We start from the raw sequence: 20,763 nt of genomic DNA, 5'->3' as shown, positions 1-20,763 counted from the left end.
TTCAGTCTATGGGAAAAAAAGACGTTTTGCGACCCCCCCTATAACTCCGCTCCCCTTGGATGACTTCTCACCAAACTTTCCAAGAACATTCAGAGTGGCCCATATACTTTTTTTGCCAACTTTGGTGAGGATTTGTCCAGGGGGAGCGGAGTTATAAACCGCCCAAAAAGTGTTCTTCCTATGGAAACAGCAACTTAACCATAACTACCGTGGCCATTTAATATATATATATATATATATATATATATATATATATATATATATATATATATATATAGTGGCAGACAGTAAGAAGAGTAGAGGCAGGTGCAGTGATGAGCCTTGGAGATGGTGGAGACCAGAAGGGATTTGGAGTATGGAGAAAATTTGAGGGGCGATAGTGAGAGATAGCAGTAAGAAAAGGTCAAGGCGCGTGGAGGGAGAGAGCTAGAGTGAGAAAGGTAAGACCGGGAAGCAGAGTAGAGGGGACCAATTGGACGACAGAGATAGGCAAAGTGGGAGAGATCAGGGAAAGGCGTCTAGTGTGTTAGATCAGAATTAGGACATAGACAAGGTGGCATTGCATTCAAACCATATATTGTTTTAAAGATCAAAGAATGACACCTATGCTGACCCTAAATCTAGAGATCTTGATCCTACTATATAGCGACAAACGTATAATAGAGTGCTCATTAGGATGTCTCCTACAACACAAAGTCCTCTGTCCAAAACCCTGTGTTTACCTAAATTCTAACCCTACCACTATAAAAGAAAAAGACAAACTAAAATAATGGTGTTTGGCTTCTAACCTCCACCCTGATGTGACTTTGTCATTAGGGCTGTTGGGTATTTTGTGTAGATTTGGGGTCTGGCGGTATTTTATTACCACCAAAATAATGGTCATTTGGTGATGACTACTCCTTGCATTTAGATTGGGTTTGGCCTTACTTCCTTTCAGTGACCATTCCTTATTACATTATATAGGATCATTTAGTGGTATACATTTTTGTTGGTGGTATTTTCTGGTGGTAAATTACTAAGTGGTGAGCATGATTTTCCTTCACTTCGTTATAACCCCATCGTACAAAACCTTCCTTATTCTTATAATACTTCTGTGATCTATAGAGAGCTTTGGACTTACATTATTCAGAAATACCACATTTTCATATAGAGTGCCACCTGTGGCTGTTATCACTGATTTATCTACACCAGTGAACTATGTTTCCATATAGTATTCACAATAACCTGTGGTATTATCACTAATTTATATACATTAGTGAACTATGTTTCCATAAAGTATTCACAATAACCTGTGGTATTATCACTAATTTATATACATTAGTGAACTATTTTTTCCATAAGCCTCTTTGCTGATTCATGTATGCCCAGCAATATCTATTGTATTATATTCCACTCAAACACCACACTGAGTGCAAACACGCCCGCAGCTATTTAGAATTGCTAGTGTTATTATTTAATCGCCATGGGAAACATGACACATGTATTACATAAAAAAAATCTTCCCCATTTCCTATCATATTATTCTAGATGCACCAAAGAAAAAGACAAACAAAGATACTCTACACGATTTATGTACATTATACTTATATTATAAACAATTGCATTTCAAAATAACACCTCACCCTTCTGTTTTACAGAAATAAACAGAAAAATGTACAGCAGCAGAATGAGATCCACTTGGCATCATCTGTAACAAGGAGGAAAAAAAATACTGCAAAAGAACATTCACTTTGCAACTTTACAGCGTGTCAATTAAACACAGGGGATTCCCTATTGCTACTCTGCCTGCCTGATATTAGGTCATTCGTACAGCAGTCACAGTAATCTCCATTCACTTTGATAATTACCAGCTATCTGTAGTTCTCCCACACGCAATCTTCCTGCGCTCGTCTCCGAGGAATGGGCCCGGGGTTTTCTTTTTAATCTTGACCGATCTGCCTCACAGCCAGTCTCAGATGCTCCGTCTCCACAGCTCAGCCAAAGCAAACTCCTCACGGTAGCCCGGCCAAAAACATCTTCTTACAGCAGCCCAGCCAAAGCGATCTGAACTCAGTTCTGTCAGACCTTGTCATCCCCCCATTCTTACGTGTCACCAATCAACTTCAAGAGACCGTATCCTCCTCCTTTCAACAATAGCTTGACTTTTACAGTAAGAGACTGTATCTAAACTCATTTCCTGGCATGCAGATTTCGCTTCCTGCAACACAGTGAACAGAGAGAGCAAGGAAAAAAAATCTAAATGCACGTTTAAAAATTACTCTCAGAGCACGTCTCCTCTGCCTCTTTTTCCACATGGAGAGCACATTATAATGTTATTGAGTTAGTACCAGTGTTAGTATTTGTTAATTAAGTCAGTAATTTAGATAGCTAATGTGGTCTCCTGTAAATGGATCATTTCAAATAAGAAAAACAAATTCTATTGTGCTTTTAAATCTGTAACCTGTCTCCATTTGCATATCCATATGTTACACTGACGACATATGGCTGGCTATATGTGTGCCACATTATAGCAATAATGTGATCATATGCAGTGGCGCTGTACTCCATAACACAATAAATTATACTACAGGCTCCCCGTCCTGGTGCACTGTTTATGCCCAAAGGTTCAATGCCTCTCCAAGTTCTTCTTGTTCTATAAAGTTCAACTCAGTCCAATCTATGTCTCTTACATGGGGGTGCCTGGTCTGTGTTCCTCCCCCAGCTACAGTTACTCCTCTTGTATTCTTTCCCAAGAAGGTTTTGGGGGTTTTCCCCATCTAGTCGCTTTTTGCAATGTATCCGACCTTGGGTTTTGGTAACTTTCACCCCACTTTCGGGTTTAGTTTCTCCTGTCACGCCCGGGGTCGGTACAGTCTTAACCCACCCTTAGGTCTCCAGAATTCCATCCCACCTTGGGGTTTGGATTCTCTTATGCTGTCTAGGGGTCAGCGTTTTGTCATCCAGTCTTGACGTCTCTAGTTTCTCTTAGCCCTCCTTCTGCTTTCAGGTTTTCAACGCTGCCACTAGGTTTGGTTTCTCTCAGCCCACCTTGGGCTTTCAGCTTTCTTATCCCACATTGGGGTATGGTTTCGCTCAGCCCGCCTTGGGCTTTCAGGTTTTCTATCCCATCATGGGGTTCGTTTTTTCTCAGCAGGCCTTGGACTTTCAGTGTTCTTTCCCCACACTGCGGTTTGATTTCTCTCAGCCCTCCACAGGCTTTCAGGTCTTCTACCCTGCTGTGAGCTTTGCCTTCTCTTGGCCTGCCTTAGGCTTTCAGCATTCTTACCCCCGACCTGTGGTTTGATTTCTGTCAGCCCGCCGTGGGCTTTCAGTGGTGTTACCCCCACCATGGGGTTTGGTTTCTCTTGGCAGCTGCTCTCCCTTGCTCCTGAAACCACCACGTATCTCTTTTCCATGGCCGGTGTTCTGTGGGAGACCATGAATTCAGACACTAGTATACCACTACTTCGGATTGCTTCTGGCGTCAAGTGTTGAGTAGAGCTTGCCCAGTCACCCTTCAGGCTCACGCCAGGGTATGGGTACTGCATTGTTCATCATGGCCAGTTGGTCCCGGCTCTTGCACCGGTAGGACTGTGAGTGCTCCACAGGCTCTGCCGCAGTTCCCTTCGCCACGCTGGGCATATGATCTTGCCCTTCATGCCACACTTCCCAGGAGAAGGTCCTCTCTGCCGGCTCCTCTCCTCCATGTCTCCCATGTGGATCGCTCCTTTATATCTCTCTCTCTCTCTCTGAAAGGAGGTGGATTGGGTCACCACTCCCTTGGTACAGATGAATGCTGTGCAAACAGAGGGTCAAAAGCCACACCAACCATGCTTACAGGAAACTTTGCGTAATTACACGTTATGTTGCATATAGCCAACAAAGATACTGGGGTATTGCGAATAGGGAGGGTTACTAATACTCCTTTTAGGGGGTTCACCTATCCTGAAGGGGGGGGGTCCCCCCCAGTGGGATGGCGCTTACTCTTTCCCACTAGGGGGTGTTAAGTTTATCAGGCTCGCCTCTCCAGTCCCAAAGGGGATAGCTCCCCATGGAGGGGAGAGGTCATGAATTCCCTCGATTTGTCTCAGTAGAGACAGACAGAAACAGAGTGACAAGGAGGGGTTGTGAGAGAAGCGTGCAGAAAATCATTGAAAGGAAAGAGACAGAACCACCAGGCAAACCCGTCAGGTCCCTTAGGAAGTCCCTGAGGGAGAGGTCTCCCTTAGGGTAAAGGATAGACACAGAGAATAAGGGTCACATGGTTGTCGTATAGGTATCTGGTAATGTTGGCCCCATATATAATGTCACCATACATATAGTCGTCTGGAAACGACATAGGCGACATTATTTATCAGGACAATATATGGGGTAAACGGGAGCGGGGTTGTCCCCGCTCCCTTTAAAAGAAAATTGGAGATTGTGGGGGTGTCCCCTGAAGGTTGCATGTGATAATAGCGCCGCAAAAAAACGACGCCATTATTGCATGGCAAAATTTTTGCGGGAACATTATCACATGGAACTGTCATATACAGAGATGGAAGAAGATATGGGGTGGAAATGGGGGTTAATAGGGGAGCGTGGTTTTCGGAGGTGGGAGCCCACTCAGAGGTTGAGGTAAGCAGCAGAGACCACCACCAGTCTGAGAACACCCAATCGAATTGAAAAATGCTGTGTTTGTTTTCTAATAAGAAAGTTGGAAAGTATTCCTTGTACGATTTTTGAAACGAAGTGTCTCAAGCTCTATGCATTTAATACAATATATTTGTAGATAATAGGTCATCTGTATTTAATAGCTGAGAGAGAGCTACCTGAGACTTGAGAACAAAAGTGCTACCACATAGCAAGTCATTTCAGGTAAACCAGCCTTTCAATATCGCTCAGTACAGCAGAATATGTTGACTCCTACAAAACCAAAACAGGAACAATCCACTCGGTGTGCAAAATTGCCTTTGATTCAAAGTAGAATGGGAGCATTCGTTATAACTGTTGACATTTTGTCTAGTACTGCTTTAGTGTGCAGAGTGCTTGCACAGAGATCTTGGTCTGAGTAAAAGGTCAAACGTTCCAATACAAGGCTGGCTCAGACTTGTATCCTTACAAGCCGGACCACAACTACCAGAAGGTAATTCTAGGCTACCCTCCGGCTGGAATTAGGGAGAATCATTTTGACCCTTAAACATCAAAGCTAGCCCCATTGCAAAGGATAATGGAAGCCAAAAATCACACTTCAATTCTTCCACTGGCCCTGGTTCAGAGGCTGAGAAAACAAGAACTACTAAAATAGAAAATGATAATCGCTTAGAAGCAAGGGCCAAGCAAATCGAGGTTGCAGCATAGCCTACTCCACATAGCCTCTCTAAAATGGCTTCCTCGATTCCATCCATTGCAAAATTACCCTCTTGATCAGGAGTGTTCTTCACGGCCTCTTTTGTAAAATGTACTTTACATTCATCTCACTTATTCCCAAAGCACAGTAAGCTGTCCACAATGATAGAAATCTGTGCTGCTTTAGGTGACTTGTACTAATACATTTTTTTTTCTCCAAATCTGTATTTTCTACATATAGAACAGCCCTTAGCCAGCAGTTTTCGGGGTCCCAATTTACAAACCTTGTCATCGAGGGTGTATTTATATATGCAATTGGGCATACTTGTTCATTCTGTGCATCACTTGTTTGTAATACCCAATATGTTCTGAGGTTTCAATCATTTATGTTAGGTTATTAGGAAAGAATAGTGTACAAATCCCTGTGTTCCCAGTAACAACCTTTGACTAGGAGATGCTGTTAAATTGAACACCAGTATCTTTAATACCAACCTTGAAAATGTCTACTGTTTCTTTTTTTTTGCACTAGGCGAAATGGACCTTTACAAGACGATTGAGGAGGAGAAGAAAGATCAAGACACTGGCCCACACATGTCTAGTTTTCGACAGGGACAGAACATTTGTGCTGAAGGTTCAGAAAACCCAGAAAAACATACAATACACATAAAAGGGAGCTTTGTTCAGTGTAACAGAAGTTGCTGTACCCAGCCAAGGAAGTGGAAACTAGAATCCTCCCTTTCATGTTCTGAGTGTGGTACAACATTCAGAAATAAGCAGTATACCACCCAGCATCAATGCACTCAGAGTAAAGAAAAGCAGTACGAGTGCACCAGCTGTGGAAGAGGAATGCTTCAAAAGGTCAATCTAGTGGCTCCTCGCAAGATCCACATAGTACAGAGGAATTGCAAATGTGTCTGTGGCAAGCCCTTCTGTAAGATGGGAAGCCTAGTACATCACATGAGTGTCCATGCTGAAGAAATGCCATACCAGTGCAGTGTCTGTGGCAAATGCTTCAACATACACACAGATTTTCAAACACACTCGGGAATCCATGATATGATGATGCCATATCAATGTGACAATTGTGGATGCAGGTTCAAGGAGAAGGAGGGCATCATCAGGCATGGTAGCTTTCAGAAGGAAAAGAAACCCTTTCCATTCGTAGATTGTGAGAAAATCATACAGGAAAATATAGAACTGCATGAAAGCCAGACAACCACAGTTGCGAAGATTAGATACAAGTGCACAGACTGTGTCAATAAAATGCAGCAAATGGGCAACACAATGACACATTTGGAATCCCAGGAGAAGAAGGACTTCTGTGCTTTTGCTGAAGAACCCAAAGAGACAACACAGGAAATAAGTAGTGATAAGACCACTGAAATAAAACTTCAAGAGACTCCCAAAGTGAAAAAGGTATATAGTTGCACAGAATGTGGACAATCCTGCAGTCACAAAGCAGACTTGATTGCTCACAAAAGAATCCATGTTTGGTCAAATCCTTATTTCTGCCCTGATTGTGGTAAGTGCTTTGGCCAAAAGGGGAATCTGAAACTTCATTTACAAATTCACAGGCAGAAGTGTTCACAGATTGGCATTAAAAATATCAGTGACAGCCTTTTGAAGTCCACCTGCACAGAGCCCCCAAAAGCAGATCATCAGAGTGTCTCAGTCAAATGTATGCAGTGTGGAGAGAGCTTCGATCAGAGCTCAGATCTGATTCAACATCAAAGAATCCACGAGAGACCTTTCTTATGTGCTGAATGTGGAAAGAGTTTTCGGCAAAATTCAAATCTAGTAAGGCATCAGGATATACATTCAGCTGAAAATCTTTTTGGATGTGGTGAATGTGGAAAAAGTTTCAACAATAAGCGTGCCCTCCTCAGGCACCAAGCAGTACACACAGGTTTAAGGCCCTTTCCCTGCACTGTGTGTGGCAAGCGTTTCCTTTGCAACCAGACCTTCTCAATCCACCTAAGAATCCATACTGGAGAGAAGCCTTTTACCTGTAGCGTATGTGGCAAAAGTTTCACCCAGAAAATCTGCCTGGTAAGGCACCAAAGAATTCACACTGGCGAGAAGCCATATTCTTGTCCTAAGTGTGGAAAGAGCTTTTCCCGGAAAGGAAGCCTGACTTCACACCAGAGACTTCATCTCTCAGAGTCTCCAAAGGCAGGCCTTGAAATTGTGAAGGTTCTTATTCTTTAGGGACACTGCCTTGTAATGGGAATCTTATCTCAATCATCATTAAAGCCATTGTTGTCAATGGACTGTAGTATTTGGCATTTCAATGTATAAAATATGCTAAGAAATTATTTATGCCTGGGTGTCAAAACTGAATTTGTTTAACATAAAGCGGAATCTTTATAATGGAGTCGACAATAAAAGTTTTATGCGTATAACTTGGCTTGGCTGAATGTGTGTTTTTGATTTTTGGAGGGTGCACATGCATCTGCATTCAGGATTTCAGCAAAGGTAGTGTATTTGTTTCTTTTGAGGCTGCAAAAGAAACAAGAAAAAAAACGAATAATAATTAACAATGGGAATTAAAACTCCCAGATAGAATAAAGAAGGGAACCTGGGGAATAACCTATTCAGAGACAATCTTAGAACCTGCACGACAGTACCATGGGTATAAAGGCAGCTGGATAAAAATTCACTAGGGTTCTTGGACTCTGAGGAAGCAGATATTTGTTTCCAGCGCTCCCTTGATTTTAGGGGAGATTACTACAAGTAGAGACTGCTGCATCGCTGAGGAGCCTGGTGAACAATGCACATTTGAAACTGATGTCCGAATGAAGGCTGTGCAAGCCTTGAGTCCTTGGGAAAGGCTGAGAGCTGCTACTGCCTGGAACCCATGAGAGTTAGGCATAACATACCTTTACAAGACCACTATGCAATGCCATTTGCAACTTGGTGGGAACTGGAGACACAGAGCCTGAGACTTTCCACTAGCAAGCCCTGGGGATGAGACCCATGTCATGAGGGTGAGAATATTGTATGTCTCCAGATTGATGGGGGACAAATCCTCTTTCTATCTTAACAAGACATATGCAGTGGAGACGAAGCTGTACAGAAAAAGAAGAAATACGTAGAAGACTATACTTGTGAGTATCCCTGAAAGGGACTTCCTGGGGAAGCATTTTATAGTGTGTTATAGAGTAGGGGTGGACATTTGTAGAGGAGGATAGTGAATATTTCTGTTGGCCACAACTTTCAACATTTATTTTCCAATCATATGGTTAGCTAGGAGGCTAAATGACTTATTAAGATGAGGTTTCAGGCATTTCTGTTGGCCACCTTTTTGAGGCTTGGTTTATTAGACTGTAGCCTCCACGGAGGGAGAGAGACTTGCAAGAATAGAATTGGCAGTTTTATGTTTGGGAGTGCTTCAGAGACAGAGGTGAGGGGAGCAGCCCTGTGCAAAACAAAAACAGGTTTACTAATAAAAGCACTTTAAACCTTACCTGGTTGTATCTTTGCTCAACCTTCCTACACCACCCATTGATGTCTCCATGGACTGCTCCCCACAATAAAGTACTCAAATGCTATGTTCCAACACACAATATGCTTACCAACTAAACTACCCACACATGGCAATTTAACACCCATCCCAACAGACCTCCAATATGAGAACACTACACCTCTACAACCAACCTACACACCCCAGTCTTGGCAAATGCATCCTAGCTCAATGGGCACACAAGGATCTCATCTGGTCACAAACGCCCCCATGCTCTTGATACACAACACCTAGAAAATGACCCAGACCTCAGGGTACCACCAGTCAACACATACCAAAGCAACAGCAAAGTTATCTTGCATTGTTCGCTCTCTCTCTCCTCAGTAACATAACATACCACCCTGTTTCAGACCTGCCAGAACACCTTGAGACAATGCAAATGGCAGCAATGGGTGGTCATACCATTCTGAAGGATAAGTGGATTTTAGTGAATATTGCAGGTCAGGATAGAAGTACATCTTAGCAGCTGTGGGTTTCTTGGTAATGGGATGGGGGCGCATGATACATGGTAATGGAATGGAGTATATACTGCTGCAGGTGAGTGTAGTTGTGAATCTCTAGAGTTGTGTTTACATCTCTGTATGGATGGGAGTGCATATGGCAGGTCAGGCTAGAGGTGAATTGATGGAGCTCTGTGGGTGGCTTGGTAATGGGAGGGCCTGTGTGTCAAGCAAAGGCAGGAAATATGCAGAGGATATACATTAGAAATAGGCAAGCAATGAAAGGAAGACATTGTACTTTAGAAGCAAGGGTAAAACTGGAGACCAGGTATAACCTGTGTCTCAAGAGAAGGCAGCAGATATGAACATGGGACATACCAGCAATAAGTAGGCAAGGAGAAAGCTTGATGTCTTGAAGGCCTGTGCATCACAAGCAGACAGAAAATGACCAGTTATTCAAATGGAGTCCAAATGGCCAGGACATAAGTCATTTTGTAGGTTTTGCAACCAGCTTCAAAAGTATGAAAAACACAATGTTGAGACTTATCCTAAAGAACTATTTTTTATGTATTTATTTGTTTATGGTTTAAAAAAGAACCTTTACAAATATGTTTTTATGAAAAGACAATTTCAAAACAAAGCAAAATCATTTCCATACAATATCACAAACAAAATGATTACTTCAATACATAATCTTAATAGTCAATAACATTGAAAAGAGCAATAATGAATTCCTATCATAGCTGTCCAACCAGAATTAGACCATGCACAGTCATAATATCCAGCGACAGAAAAATAAATATATTCGAACCAAACGAAGAGAAAAGAAGACTAGAAAAAGAGAAGAAAGAGAGAAAGGAAGAAGTAAAAAAGAAGGTAATGTATCCTACTAAACAATCGATTTACAATCTGAGCAAAAAGAATTGTAATAAAAGGTAAATACGAAAAACTGGAACTAAAACTAGAACATATCTTAATATTCATTATTAGTTGTACAATTTGCACACCTCATTTAAAAATCTTAAAACACTTATTTTCAAAGTATGTTTTTCCCATGGAGCATATTTAACCATAAGCAGTCCAGTGGCACAAAATCCAGGTCAGTGACATATTTTCCCAAAAACATCATTCAAATGGATTGTGTCCTCCCACGTATTCCTTATATTTGATATATCCAATATCCAGCTTTGCTGCCTCTGAAAAACAAAATTCAGCAGGGGGCGCTGCGCATCGATGCCTGTCGACTCGATGTCCCTTGTAGCCCTCCGTTTCGATGTCGACGTCACCGAAGGCATATGTAGCATGCGCAGCACCCGATGGCCTCAGTTCCATTTTTCTGCGCCTATGCCTCGGATGCGGTACGCCTCGTTTCCTGACAGGAATATCTTCGACAACTTCTTCGAAAATATCTCTATTCTACGAATGAACGTGAAGATGGCTTCGTCTTCGGCGTTGTCCACCCCCAGATCCGGCTTAAAAAAATGTTGTGACTGCGGCGGGAAGATGTCTGTGACGGACCCTCATAGGATCTGCCTGTGGTGCCTAGGGTCGACTCATCCCACATCAGAGTGTGGAGACTGCCTATCCATGATGGCCAAAGCCCTGAGAAAGCGTAGACGGAAGCTTGCGGCAGGTAGGACCCAAAAATCTCCTTCCACTCTGTCAAAAAAGCAAAAAACTTCAGACGAGTCGAGAACAATTTCTCCTCGTCGAAAAAAGAACCAACATCGTTGACATGTAAACATCTGTTCCAATCAGTTAACTCTCTCCTTTAAGTATGAAAACACCCACTTCTTTCAGATCCTGAAAGTCTTACAAAATGTGAAAATGGCAGATGTGTACAATGAAAGACTCAATATCATAGCATAACAGGACAAAGCAGAGTGTGGGGCAGTACTCTGGACAGCCCAATCAACTTCAGTGGCTGGGAGCAACAGGGAAGAAAATGTAATGTTGGTTTTACCACAGTTACTCCACTATACTAGAATCTCTGGTGCACTCACTGGATGGTGAGACTGTCTGTCTGTCAAATCAAGTTATACGAGACTGGCGGAGGGCCAGTGCAGCAATAATGTAATTTGTATGTGAGAGTTTTGCAGCCACTAGCAGAGGAGCACCAGGGTACATTAAGTTGTCTCTAAGCTTATTAAAACTGTCCTATTGTAATGTTGTAAACTTAATCACTTAAAAGCACTCCAATGTTTACAGTTGATGTCAGCGTGAGATTACATTATTTGCCCGGGATCACACAGTTACGCTAAACAGCGAAGCAGAGATTTTAACCCACTCTGCAATTTGGGCACGGCCATCTTCTTCGACACTTTACTTGGAACAAATATTTAAGTTTTGGGTGTCAAGACCTACAATAATACCAACGCAACCGACACAAGTCATCACTACGCAATAAGGAAAGCATTGTGGGATCAATCCCAGGCACTAAGAACACGATTAAAGGAAAGGAAAAAAGTAACTTTATATAGGTTGTGATTGAGATCATAAACCCAGATTTGAGATAGGCTCAGCCGAGCCGAAACACGTGTTATCACTTAAGGGCACCTTAACAGAATAAAACTGTTTAAATTCCAATTTCATGCCATCAATTGGCGAGGGAGTCCTGGAGTTGATTTCTTTTTTCACTAAGATAATACTGTCCTATAGAGTTTACTTGCAAAATCCACAAATTGCATAGTAAAGCATCATGACAACATGGAACTACTTATAGTAGCAGCATGTTGGGTCAAAATAATATCAGTGGGCCTCATTATGAGTCTGCCGGTCGCAGTAACAACGGTGCCAGTAAGCTACTGGCACCGTTGTTACTGGACTGGCACACTCCGAGTTCTGCGGGCGGGTGCCGTTCCGCCCGCAAGGTCTGCGCTGGCGGGCGGAATGGCATCCGTCTGCAGACTTTGACGGAAGCACCAGCACCTTTATTAACGGAGCCAGTGCTTCCGTCCTCCCCATTCCCATTGATTCCTATGGAACTCGTATGGGAATGGGGGGTTCCTTTTTCTGGCGCTGGAAAAAAACAAGACTGCAGCGGCAGCCGTGCTGTTTTTACCGGCACGGCTACCGCCAGGGTCATAATGAGGCCCAGTGTACCTGTATTTTCCACATCCTGAATGGAAAACTATAAGATGAAACAGGCAAAATATCTATGTACCCATTTTATTTTCAGCGCTTCAAGACACACAATAAAAGAGGTGTAAAAAACTCACTTAGGTTTGGAGATTTGTCACAAACCTGCAGCGTGTTATGTATGCTTTTAAGAACATTCAACTAAGAACATCAAAGCAAACTTTACTTTTAGCATATCAAGATATTAGACGTTATAGGTATGAACACGTTTTCAGAGGGTCCTTTATTGTTTTGCTCGCTTTAAGTTTAACTGTCACAGATTTGCAGGGTGACGAGTGGTCTTTCAGTTGTAAATTCACCATCCTGCATAAGAAAGGCTATGCTGCTGACAAACAAAATGTGTTGTCGAGTTCATGGACGCAGCCTGTGTGTCTCAGGGGGGCTGTGACTCTGGGAATGGGCAGTGCTTGATCATCCGAGCCGAGCAGAAACAAAATGCTCCCAGAATCATGTTCCTGATCCTTTGAAATGTTAAGGGGCACAGAATCCCCAAGCCCGCAGCAAATATTTTGGGGGAGGTGGTGGGGGTGGGGCTTCAGCCCAGTCAGCTCAATGACTTTGCACTCCTGGCATTGTATGATATTCTGCATCCCCTACAGGTGACAGGAATGGTCAGGGTAGAGCTACAAAGATCATCACTGGCCAATCCCAGGAACAGAGCAGTTGGAGGGCGGGCTATCACGCTGTATTTTCACATTTTCATTTTTATGCTGTTTGTATGGCTGTAACCATCGGTGGGTGGCCGGGGTATCCAAGTGGACAGGGTAAAGAAGATTGTCTGGAAGCTCCTGAGCAAATCCATGATGTTTATTGGCGTCCTATATGTATGCGACAGATTGAAAATATGAGCCCCTTCTTCTTTCAATTTTTTGGGTGTTTTTGGTCCACAAGTCAAACTGTGGTCACTTCATAAACACCAGTAGAGTAGGACAGATTGCAGGTAGCTGGAATCCCTCTGAACTGGGTGGGGGAAAGACCCTGGATGCAGGATTGGGTGAACAGTTCATTTTTTAGAGCTTTCTGACATGCATATCATTAAGTTCTGCCCCTAGGTTGGAATAATGGACACATTACTCCCAAGTGAATGGGCATATATTCACGACTCCCTTGCACTCACCATCTCACCTCCCTGTTTGGCTTTCAACAATGTTCTGCTTTATAAAAGATAGCTTGAAAAGTACACAGACCATAATAAGGTACGCACACCTTACTATGGTCTGTGTACTTTTCAAGCCATCTTTTATAAACAAAGAAATATGTTAGGCAAAATGGGTACAATTGTAACCCCCCCCCCTTTACAGGTCAGGATTGATGAGCACTGGAAAAGCAGTGTAGGTCCCACTATCAGAGGAATAGCAGGGTATGCTGAAGGCCACCAAGGAACGTCAAACCCACAACTGGAACTGCAAGATAACTAAAGTCACAAATGAGCGGCATTGACAGACCGGATTGAGGTACACTGGCAGAGGAATACATTGCGCTTGGCAATGGCTTAGCAATGTCTGTGAAATACAATATAGGGTCAAGCCCTCTTTTTTGTTATCGGGGGCCTGTCTCATGAGGGAAAACGTATCATCGAAAGAGAGACGAACACAGGCTAACCAACCCTTAAAACGTTAAGGTATCTAGCAACAACCTATACAGGGAATTAATTCCCCTGTCAATCTGGTCAGTAATCAAAGAACAAAAACAATAATTAAAAAAAAAATGTATACACATATAAACCACATATTAACCACCCCCCGCATTCTGAATAATATATTTTGTTTTAAATTATTGTTTTTGATTACCGACCGGATTGACAGGGGAATTAATACTGCAAATAGGTTGTTGCTAGATACCTTACTGTGAGTTGTTAAGGGTGGGCTAGCCTGTGTTCGACTCTCTTTCTATGTTAGCAATGTCTGCTGCAGGTCAGGATTGTGTGACTTTGCAGAGCTTTGTGGGTGCCCATGTTTTATCAATAGACTTTGCCATGCAGGCCACGCAGGCCAGTTTTGAGGCGCAATGGCAAACCTGTGCATTGACCCAAATATTGTAATCAAGGCTGGTGTTGTGTGCTTTGACAAACGCAATCGTGTTCTTCACCTGTGTCACTGTGGTTGCTTCAGAGATTTTCGTTGGTATTTTGCTGGCTAGAATTTTACCCAGTCCTTAATGATGTGTGTTTTAAGAGTTATTTTCACTTACCCATATGTCCAATTTCATCAGCTGTCTTGAGAAGCAGTTTTAGACCACCCACAGTACAGTCAGCGGGAGTGCCTTTTCTCGGCAGTCTTATCTCCAGAAAGCACGTTTTCATTCATATCTCTCATTAGAATAGAGAGCACGTTGCTTCCCCGCCTGTGCAATGTGGGCCGCCATTACATTATCACTCACCTGTTTCTACACAATTAAACCACTTACCCTCTTAGTCATTCTTAAAAGGGCAGAATATCACAAGGGCGGACATCAATCATTTACATGCAGCAGGTAGGCAAACTCAGTGAACGGGCCTAGATTCTGATCTTTTATTTACTTTGTTTGTAGAGAGAAAGTTCATGCCTGAAGTGCAAAGCAACTCAGGTTTTCCCTCAGGTATCATGCTGCTGCCGATGAGGGACAAAGACACCTCGGGCTCAGTGATCTAATCTGCAGATCACCGAGCCCGAATTACAGTTAGGGGATGTTGTGACTGACAGAAGTGGCAGCCAACCACAGTGTCGCCTGAACTGTGCCACGCTGTGGCTGGCTAGCAATTCTGTCAGTCACAGCTGCCTGACCTGACTTGACTATGGCGGGTGCATCTCCCGTCGCGGCTGCCGCAGTGGCAGGATAATGTGTCCCGCTGTGGCATGGTCAGACCCACTTTTTGTAGACTGCCAGAGCCCGTCCCCAGCCCACTTAAAATACTGTCTAATAGAGATCAATCCGCTGCGGCTCATGCATTGAAAATCACACAGACAAGTGGCATATGACAGTAGTACTGATTGGGAAAATATACCTTAAACAATTCACTATTGCATCACATCTGCGTAGTACAACAGGAATTAACAGTGCGTTGGCAATTGTATGCCACAGAATTTCCGGTTGTCATGCCAACCACAAACACTACTTTTTGGCACCCGCAATGATGTTGGCGATATTGTGGTGGCTACTCCATCACAATGTGCCTAAACCAAAAGTGAGGACATGGAAAGTCTTTCAATTAAGTACAGTGCTGGCTCAGTCAGGCAAACCTCCGTTTTGACATGCCAGTGGACCAGCAGCATTCGACACCTGTAGGCAGAAGAATAGCCTTCCATTTACCCTCCTGGAGGATCATAACCTGAGACCCCCAAAGCAGTACCAGAGCAAGGAGGAGGGAAAGAATTTAGAATCAAAATTTAGAATAGCCAATCAAATAGCAGAGCAAAGGACCGCCTTGCCAAAGGCCAGATCCTGTCCTCGGATGGAATCGAGGGAATAGTGACGTACAAATGTATGTACTGAAGCCCAGGTGGCTGCATCACAGATGTTGCGAATAGGAACACCCCTCTCCAGGGCAGTAGATGCAGCCACACCCCTGGTAGAATGGGCCCGCAAACCAGCCGGTGGGTCCTTACCCGCCAAGCGGTAACACTCCGAGATGGCTAAAATAATCCAGTGAGACAAAGTCTGTTTCGTCACAGCTTGCCCCAGACGCTTTCCAGCGTAACCAATAAAGAGTTGATCGTCCACTCTGACCCGGGACATGCATGAAACATAAAAGCTTAAAGCTCTCCTAGGATCAAGCCTATGGAGCCTCTCCTCTTCCTTACCAGGATGCGGAGGAGGATAGAATGCCGGAAGAACAACCTTCTGGGCCAAATGAAATTCCGTCACTACCTTCGGAAGAAAAGAAGGACGAACTCTAAGGACAACCCTGTCCTTGTGAAATACAGTGAAGGGTGGCTTAACTGAAAGTGCCTGTAACTCACTCACTCTGCGAGGGGAAGTAACCGCAACTAAAAACACAGTTTTCAGAGTTAACAGCCTCAAAGGGCAAGAATGTAAAGGCTCAAACGGAGCACCCATAAGAAACTTAAGAACAAGGTTTAATTCCCAACCGGGCACCGGGAAAGGTGACGGAGGGAACACATTAGTGAGCCCTTTCATAAACTGTGAAATTAAAGGGATTTTAAAGTAAGAACACTCTTCAGACGAGCGCTTGAAGATGGGCAGCGCCGCCAGGTAACCTTTAATGGTACCCACTTGCAAGCCCCTGTGGGCCAAAGAAAGTAAAAAGGACAGAACCATGGGGATGTCACATGCAAAAGGATCCACATTCTGAACTCTGCACCAGTCGCAGAACTTACGCCAACGGCAACGGTACAAAGACTTTGTTGCTGGCCTTCGGGCCGAAAGCAACACCTCCATCACGTCTTCAGGGAGGTCCCAATCCTTATACCTCAACCTTTCAGAAGCCAAGCGTGAAGGTTGAGGGATCTGACCTCTGGATGGAGAACCTGACCCCCCTCCCGTGAGAGCAGATCGTCTCGGTAGGAAAGACGACATGGAGGGCAGACGGACAAGTCGAGAAGGTCCGGGTACCACGTCCTCCGAGCCCACGCCGGAGCAATGAGGATCATCCGGGAACCGAACTTCCGTAACCTCCGCAGCACTTGCGGGAAGACGGGGACTGGAGGAAACGCGTACAGCAGCGGGAATGACCACTCCACCACAAACGCGTCTCCTAAGGCTCTTTTGGAGGAAATTCCCGCAAGCAAAACCTTTCGCACTTCCGGTTGACACTGGAGGCGAAGAGATCCACTTGAGGGGTCCCCCAAAGGGCGAATATCTCCAGGAGAATCTCCTGAGCCAACTCCCACTCGTGAGAGATCGCGCTCTGCCTGCTCAGAGCGTCCGCCGTCACGTTTTCGTCTCCGGCCAGATGAACTGCCGAGATCGGAACTTCCTGCTGGATGGCCCAGAACTCGAGCTGCATCGCCTCCCTGCACAGAGGAAGTGACCCTGCCCCCCCCCCCTTTTTGTTCAGGTAGTGCATGGCCACTGTGTTGTCCGTCAGGATCAGGACACTCTTTCCTCGCACAGTCGGCAGAAAAGCATTCAGGGCTAGCCTGACGGCCCTCAGCTCCAACAGATTGATATGGAGTCTGGACTCCGACGGAGACCAACGACCGCTGACTGTCAGCCCGTTGGCATGAGCTCCCCATCCCGTGAGGGATGCATCCGTCACGATCGTCACCTCCGGCCAGGGAAGCCAAAATGGAGCCCCCTTCATCAAGTTGCCTTCAACGGCCCACCACAGAAGGTCCGGGGCGACCGAGGGCGGCACCTGAACCGGGTCCGACATCCTGCCGGAGGACTGCGACCCTTGTGTCTTGAGTGCCCACTGTAAAGATCTCATCCGCAGGCGAGCCTCTGGCACCAGAAGAATGCAGGATGCCATGAGGCCGAGCAACCTCAAGAACTCGAACGCTGGGAGCGTCTGGGCATGCTGAAACTTGTGCACCATCTGCTGAATGTGAAGAGCCCTCACCTGGGGAGGAAAACACTGCCCCAGGGAAGTGTCGAGCACTGCTCCGATGTACTGGAGCCGCTGTGTTGGCGTCAAATGGGACTTCTTTAAATTGAGGGAGAAGCCCAGCCTGTAAAGGGAGTGGCAGGTGACGGACAGATGATCCAGAACTTGCTCGGGAGAGCTCCCCCTGATCAACCAATAGTCCAGGTAGGGGTAGACGTGAATCCCTCCTTGCCTGAGATACGCTGCCACCACCACCATGAGCTTGGTGAAAACCCTCGGGCGGAGGTCAATCCGAACGGCAGGACCCGAAACTGAAAGTGCGAGTCGCCAACCGCGAACCTCAGGTACTTCTTGTGCTTGGGATGGATCGGCACATGGAAGTAAGCATCCTTGAGGTCGAGTGACACCAACCAGTCCTGAAGCTGAAGGGCCTGGAGGACTTGAGAGAGAGTAACCATCTTGAACTTGTTCTTCCTGAGGAGTTTGTTCAAACCGCGCAAGTCCATGATGGGTCTCAATCCCCCGTCTTTCTTCGAAATCAAAAAATAAGGGGAATACCATCCCTTGTTCCTCTCTGCTACAGGCACCAGTTCTATGGCGCCTTTCTCCAGCAGGGCTTGAATTTCCTGCGCAAGGAGCGGATCCGGACTCTGCAAAGAGAGGTTCCCCGGTGGATTGTCGCGAGGCCTGTGCCGAAAGGGAAGACAGTAGCCGTGGGTTATGATCTCCAGAACCCACACATCTGAAGTAATCGCTTGCCACTCTACAAGATGCTGCGCCAGCCTTCCCCCAACCGGCGAACCATGGGACATGGCCTCATGACTGAGTGGGAGTGGCTGCGGCGTTACCTGAGGGCAAAGAGGCAACTGCCCGAGCGGCCTTGGCACCACGGGTACCCTGTCGTCCACCTCTGGTACCCCTGCGTTGGCCTCTTTGACTGCCAGCTCCTCTCGCTTTACTGAAGGACGAGTAATAGCGAAAGGAACCACCCCTCCACTGCTGTCCCCTAGGACGAAAAGGCGGAGGTTGGCGAACTGCAGTGCCCAACGACTTCGCTGCAGCTTTTGAGGTCTGTAACCTCTCAAGGCTCTCGTCAGCCTTGCTGCCAAAAAGGTGTTCATCGTCAAAGGGCATGTTGAGGAGCTGGGACTGCACATCAGGAGCAAACCCCGACTTCCGCAACCACGCAAACCTGCGTATCACGGTGCTCGCCGCCATGGACCTACTGACGCATTCAGCTAAATCCAAACCCGACTGAACGGACTCACACATGGCATCCTTACCATCCTGGACCATAGCAAGGAAACCATCCCATTCGTCCCCTTCGGGAATATGTTCAGCCGCTAACGCAACACAGTTCCACAGAGTGTGTGTGAAACGAGACAAGGCACAAATGGAGTTGGCCGCCTGAAGCGCCATACCACCAGAAGAAAACACTTTCTTCGCCCAGCCATCAAAGCGTTTGTCGTCCCTATCAGGAGGGATGGTAGGGTACGACGCCTGCTTTGCCGGGGCCGTGGCCGCCGGCACCACCAAACTCTCCGGAGTGGGGTGCCTGGTCAAGTAGCAGGGGTCGCTACTGGCTGGACGGTATTTTCGCGACAAGGATCTGCCCACCGCCGGGAGACTCTCCGGAGCAGTCCAAGCCGCCGCCACCCTTCTCTGTAAAGCCATATGGAACGGCAGTACCGGGTCAGTTGGGGTACCAACATCAAGGATGTCCGTCAGATCATCCTGCACAAACTCCCCTGGGGGAGCAGACCATCCCAAGTACTCAGAAACCCTAGCCATAAGGCGCCGGTACGAGGAATCGGCATGAGAGCCAGGCTCAGGCCTACAAAACTCCACCTCCGGAGAGGTGTCCAGTCCACTGGCATCATGCAGTGACTGCCTCAAATCGTCAAACTGACTATGGCCCGAGACAATTTCATCTGGAACCTGACTAGGAACCAGGCCATCAGAATCCTCATCCGCCTCTGAAATATATTCCAGGTGGCGAAAAGAAGGCACCCGAGAGTGCTTGCTCTTAACCAGAGCCTTCCTAGGGGGTTCCCCCGTGCCACGGGGTACCTCCGACACGAAAGGCGTCGATGGCGTCGAGCGAATCGGCGCCGACGTCGAGAGAACAGGCATCGGCGCCGAGAGGATCGGCGTCGACGTCGAGGAAATCGGCGTCGACGTCAGATGCAGCGCCGCCAGCATCGGCGGCGTCGACACAGCCCTCGAAGCCGGAGCCCCGAGTGTGTCCCTCGACGACCTGAGCGTCGACGGCTTCGACGACTTCCTCTGAGCCGGAGCCTCGAGAAAGCCTGTCGACGCCCTTGACGCCTCAGACGTCGATGTCTTCCTCGAAGACCTCACAGGTGCACACGGTCTCGAACGCGTCGAGGACCGGGACCTGGTACGGGTACGTCGAGAACGAGTCTCCTTGTCCGAACGGGACCTCTCCCGTGACTCGTGCCGACCACTCTTGCGAGCGGTGTCTCTCGACCTCTCACGACCGACCCCACTCGGGGGTGCGGACGGCTTAGTACCCTGCGACTCAAGAATCGCCAGCATTTTCTTCCCGAAGGAAGCCCATTCCTCCGGCGTCGCATGGCTGGTGGGGTAAGCGACGTGCCGGGCAGAGTCCTCCGAAGAGGACCTGGAAGACGACCGGTGTCGGCGCTTCCGAGAATGCCTCGAAGAGGCTGAGGAGTGGCGAGACCGACTCCTAGAAGGAGACCCACGAGACTTCCGACGATGACGCGGAGGGTCACTCCTCGAATCATCCGTCGAAAGCCCCGCAGACTTCGACTTCCGGGGCTTGGACACCCGACCTACCGACAACTTCTTCTTACGTTCGCGTAAGGCTTTGGACGTGAGCGACT

The 20,763-nt window shown here is 46.3% G+C and overlaps 1 protein-coding gene across 2 annotated transcripts in view; it reads left to right on the top strand.

Annotated features, from left to right (window-relative positions):
• Positions 1–7,709, top strand: part of LOC138567581 (zinc finger protein 665-like) — a 728,415-nt gene extending 720,706 nt beyond the window's left edge. For both annotated transcript variants that reach the window (XM_069645953.1, XM_069645952.1), the window contains one exon: positions 5,837–7,709. In XM_069645953.1, the coding sequence (XP_069502054.1) occupies positions 5,837–7,515 (1,679 nt within the window). In that variant the 3' untranslated portion in view covers positions 7,516–7,709. The remainder of the gene's footprint in view (positions 1–5,836) is intronic.
• The last annotated feature ends 13,054 nt before the right edge of the window (positions 7,710–20,763 follow it).

Source organism: Ambystoma mexicanum, chromosome 2p, assembly GCF_040938575.1.
Source record: "Ambystoma mexicanum isolate Mex_15411 chromosome 2p, UKY_AmexF1_1, whole genome shotgun sequence".
Taxonomy (NCBI): Eukaryota; Metazoa; Chordata; class Amphibia; order Caudata; family Ambystomatidae; genus Ambystoma; species Ambystoma mexicanum.
This window is presented reverse-complemented; position numbering and strand designations above follow the sequence as displayed.